The sequence below is a fragment of the Pundamilia nyererei genome, unplaced genomic scaffold (genome assembly GCF_000239375.1).
Source record: "Pundamilia nyererei isolate P.nyererei 1_Seehausen unplaced genomic scaffold, PunNye1.0 scaffold00049, whole genome shotgun sequence".
NCBI lineage: Eukaryota > Metazoa > Chordata > Actinopteri > Cichliformes > Cichlidae > Pundamilia > Pundamilia nyererei.
Genome location: NW_005187450.1, coordinates 3,303,870 through 3,308,089, shown reverse-complemented (window position 1 = coordinate 3,308,089; position 4,220 = coordinate 3,303,870). Strand labels below are relative to the sequence as shown.

Here is a 4,220-nt window from a genome sequence, read left to right as displayed (position 1 = left end):
TGTGTGTGTGTGTGTGTGTGTGTGTGTGTGTGTGTGTGTTGGACAACAGTGCTGTTGCTGAGCCCCCCACTGTCAGGACGTTTTTCATTTCAGTGAGACTTTGTCTTTTTAGTAAGATGAACGTCTCTTTGTGCTTGTATTTTAGAGAAATGTTCCAGGTTTTCAGGCGGTGCTGAAAGAGACTACAGGAAGGAAAGAAACTTGACTTTTTCTCCCCCTTTTTTTCAAAGTATGATATAACCTTTATGTGGGATAAACCAAGGAACTAGTGTGGTTTACTCAATCAGGTTTCTTAGGTAGTTTATATCAGTGGCTGATTACAAACAGGAAAGTTTTTCATTGAATATAATTTCACATATCATGTGAGATGTATTGGTTTCCATGTTAAACCAACAGAAAACGTTAATTTGAAGTTGTTTTGTACAACCTTGAATCATTTTGCAATGCTCCAGGGTTCCCAGTGACTAACCATACTGATGTTTGTAAAAATTGCAAAACCGGCAACAAATCTAGTGCAACTCACGAGTGTCGTTTGTCATAATTTGGCAACCCATTTACATTTCAGATGCTGTGTTACTTGACGCTGTGAAGAATTACATGTAGCTCTGGTGACTTACATGGGATGAGACCCAGGCAAGAGATAAGTCTATTTAAAAAAAATAAAATAAATAAAGAGGCTTAATTTTGAAGTTAACAGGAACCAGGTGTTTACAGAAAGTACTGTATGTCCTTTGATTGGATGAATGGATGGCTGGAATACTTATAACACAGAGAGCGATAATGTCTTATGTGGATCTGTTGAGTCCGTGTGTTACTGTGGATTTGGAGTGATATCCTTGCTCTGTCTCCCCCGTCACTGTTTGAACTCTCCTCCACACACTGCCCTGCCCCTGAGAGTACTGGCATCTCTAGCTGTATTTAAAATAAAATAACAAAAAAAGAATAAAGAAAAGTGAAAAAGAAAGCAGATTATGCAATTTCTACACTTGGAGATTTGTACATATGTACAGTTAATGTGTTTTATTTTGATTTTATATTGTTAGAGACAGATGAGAGAAAACAATGAATTGTGAATTTTTTCTGGGAATTGTAATTAAGTATTTTTCTCATTCTACCCCTTGCTTTCAATACTTATGTTAAAAAAAGACGATTAAATTGTGGACTGTAGCTTTCTTTTTTTTATATGGGAGTCGTTTTTTATTTAATATTAAACTATTTACAAAAAATACATATACCTTGTGCTGTTTTGTGTTCTGAATATTTGAATATGATATGTGTTTAAATATTCCTTCAGGTCGCACACACAGTCCTGCCCTCGTTATAGTGAGAAATCAGAATCTTTTGCTGAATTTTTTGGAAAGACTTTCTTAATGTCCTTTAAAAAATTCTAGAGATAGGTAGATGTAACATAAACATAGAAAAATATATATATATACATAAGCAACATACGTGACTACTCTAAAAGAAAACCCACAGTTCAATTTCAGTCTGTTTGCACAATACCAGAACCCTGCAAATAGCTCATATAGATGGTTCCTGTGTTTCTGCAGACAGCCCATATTTTATGATACTAAAACCCAACTCCATAGTAGTTGTATTTTCAGTGTTAATTACAGGTTTCTGACATTCAATGTGCTGTCTCGACATATTGCTGCATCACCCTGGCCTGTAATGCCACTTTAAGCTGAAGCCTAATCATCCCTTAATCAATAATCTCTCTTCCCCAAATGGTTTCATATGGCTTTCCAAGCAGTACAGTCATTCCTTGGATGAGAGCCAACGACTATTTGTGATGTATATGATAACAAAGTTATTCCTCGATCCTCTGTTCAGATGTGACGCCTCACCTTGGGCCTTGGTGATGCTGAGGCTGTGGGTACCACTTTAAAGAGGCGGATGCAGACCACGCCCTTCCTCGGATTACAGATAGGAGGCGCTGTGGCGACCAAAGGAGGGCGATCAAGCAGCAGCTTTACCTCACTGCCCTTCCAGCAGCATCTCACCTTCAACCGGCCAGACGCACACCCACCGCCGCCCCTGCACGGGAAAGGACGAAACAACACAAAAGGAACCGACAAGCGAGAAACAAACAAGCAGGGGCAATCGATTCGCTTCAGAGCTCATTGTTTTAATGATGTAGGGGGTTGTTTTGCGCCTTGACATCCAATTTAGCTTGGCCGCCTCACTGCGACACGAAAACCCGTCCAGCTGCGCATAAATTTATTATCGTCTCTCTGAGGGTAAGAAACAGGCCGACCTATCCGCCATCCTCAGAGCCGCCTCGATATAAAAGGACCGGATCCTGCGCGCATCACTCAGAGCTTATTCAGACGCACAGATCAGGCCCAAGATCTAATCGCCTCCAGCGTCAGCAGCATCTTTCCTCTCAGCAGAAAGCAGCATCCTCCACCTTGAATCTGCGCAATGGCCGATGCCCCAGCGGAATGCAACATAAAAGTGCTGTGTCGCTTTCGTCCTCTAAATCAGTCGGAGATTTTACGTGGGGACCAGTTCCTACCCAAATTCCAAGGAGATGACACCGTCGTCGTCGGGGTGAGTAAAAAGAAGCCGCTTTGTTGTGCAGGAAGGCCCTCCATCAATAAATCATCAGCCCGGCCCATCTGTTTGGGTTGTAGATCAGCAGGAAAACACAATATTCAGGGGAGGAACGGGGACCCCCCCCCCCCTCCTTTTTTACCCTTAAATTGTCTTTTCACCTAGCATAACAAGTACACATGGCTTTTATGTAGCTAATATTGATAAAATGCGCACTCTGGCCTCCTACATCAGCTGACTGAGGACTGCACCGTGCAGCTTATGAATGACACACATCAGGCCCATCATCATGCTTACTTTAGTTTACCATCATTAAACATTTTATGGTACATTTATAAAGAGGCATAGATGGTTATATGACATGTTCCAAACTGTATATGACATACACATTTTAGTTATTTTCCTATATACCGGTAGTTATTTTCCTGCATGGGAGATATAAGAGCCCTTAATTGTTAAACTGTTACCTGTATATAAATGGGAAATAAATGTAAAGTATTGCCCAGAATCATCTTTGCTTTTCATTTTATTTATTGATTTAAAATGTTTCTATTCTTATTTTTTATCATTTTTTTCTTTTGCTGTGCTGAAGTAGAAAACGTGGCCTGTTTATATGCAAAACACAAGACTGAATTAATTTCTGTTGTGTTTATTACTCAGCAGATGCTCGAAGCAGTAGATGTTTCAGCTTAGAAGACAGATGAAGGGTTGTTGGGTGGAACCAAACCTGAACAAGCTGCATATCTCTCATTTGCTGTTTTCAAATTTTTTTTATTGAGGTTAAACAAACAAAAAATATATCCTAAAATTATTTTTTATATCCAACAATGTCATCTTATTACAGTGCCTGCAACAACACTGCTTGAATGTCTAATGAAAATTACATAGTTTAAAGAAACCACTGGAAACTAGAAAGTTAACTGTCTGCCATATTCAGTATACGAGACGCTGACTTCAAAGAAATATTTGTGCTTTTTCAATGTATTTATGTGGTTTTAGTGTTTTAATTAAAGTACAAATGACGTATCTAATATGCAGAGGGAGGAATCATGTTGAAATCTTGTCTACCAGTAATGGAAATATCTCATCCTGACCTTCCTCTCTCCCCTCAGCATGATGCTGTACAGTAGAGCCAGAAACTGATCCCTCTAATTGCCCATAGAGATGATCAATAATCATTCAGTGAGCTCAGGCATCTCTGACTGACCTGCTTTATCTCCTTTCTGGCTGCACCTTTTTTTGTGCCTCCCATTCTGGCTTTATCAACTATCTCATCCCGCTTTGGTGTTTTTCTCTCAGTCTTTTGTCGTTACTGTCTCAATGCTCATCTCCATTTGTCCTCCCATCTCCATTTTTATGCCTCTTTGTGTGCCTCCTTCATCCCTCCCAACCTCCCTCATCCCGGGACTGAATTGTCTCTCTGTTCAATCATGCTGGCGTGGGGGTGGTCTGCAGATGAGTCAATTTGTTAATGACATTTTCTACGGCTCATGTTCTGGCAGCATCATTCTGCGTTGCTTTGTGGACTCTGCCTCAGATGGGATGGTGACATTCAGGGTTTTATTAGCCTGGTTTCTGCAGCCGTGCCTGTCTGGGCTGAGTCACTCGTCAGTGTCTCACACAGTGACTGTGGATTTTAGGAGGAACCGATCTATCATGAGGAC

General features: G+C 40.5%; 1 protein-coding gene across 1 annotated transcript in view; it reads left to right on the top strand.

The window, feature by feature from the left end:
• The first annotated feature begins 1,938 nt into the window (after nucleotides 1-1,938).
• kif5aa (kinesin family member 5A, a) overlaps nucleotides 1,939-4,220 on the top strand; it is a 19,967-nt gene continuing 17,685 nt past the window's right edge. Inside the window, exon 1 of the mRNA XM_005733024.1 lies at nucleotides 1,939-2,553. Within this exon, the coding sequence (XP_005733081.1) occupies nucleotides 2,425-2,553 (129 nt within the window). The 5' untranslated portion in view covers nucleotides 1,939-2,424. The remainder of the gene's footprint in view (nucleotides 2,554-4,220) is intronic.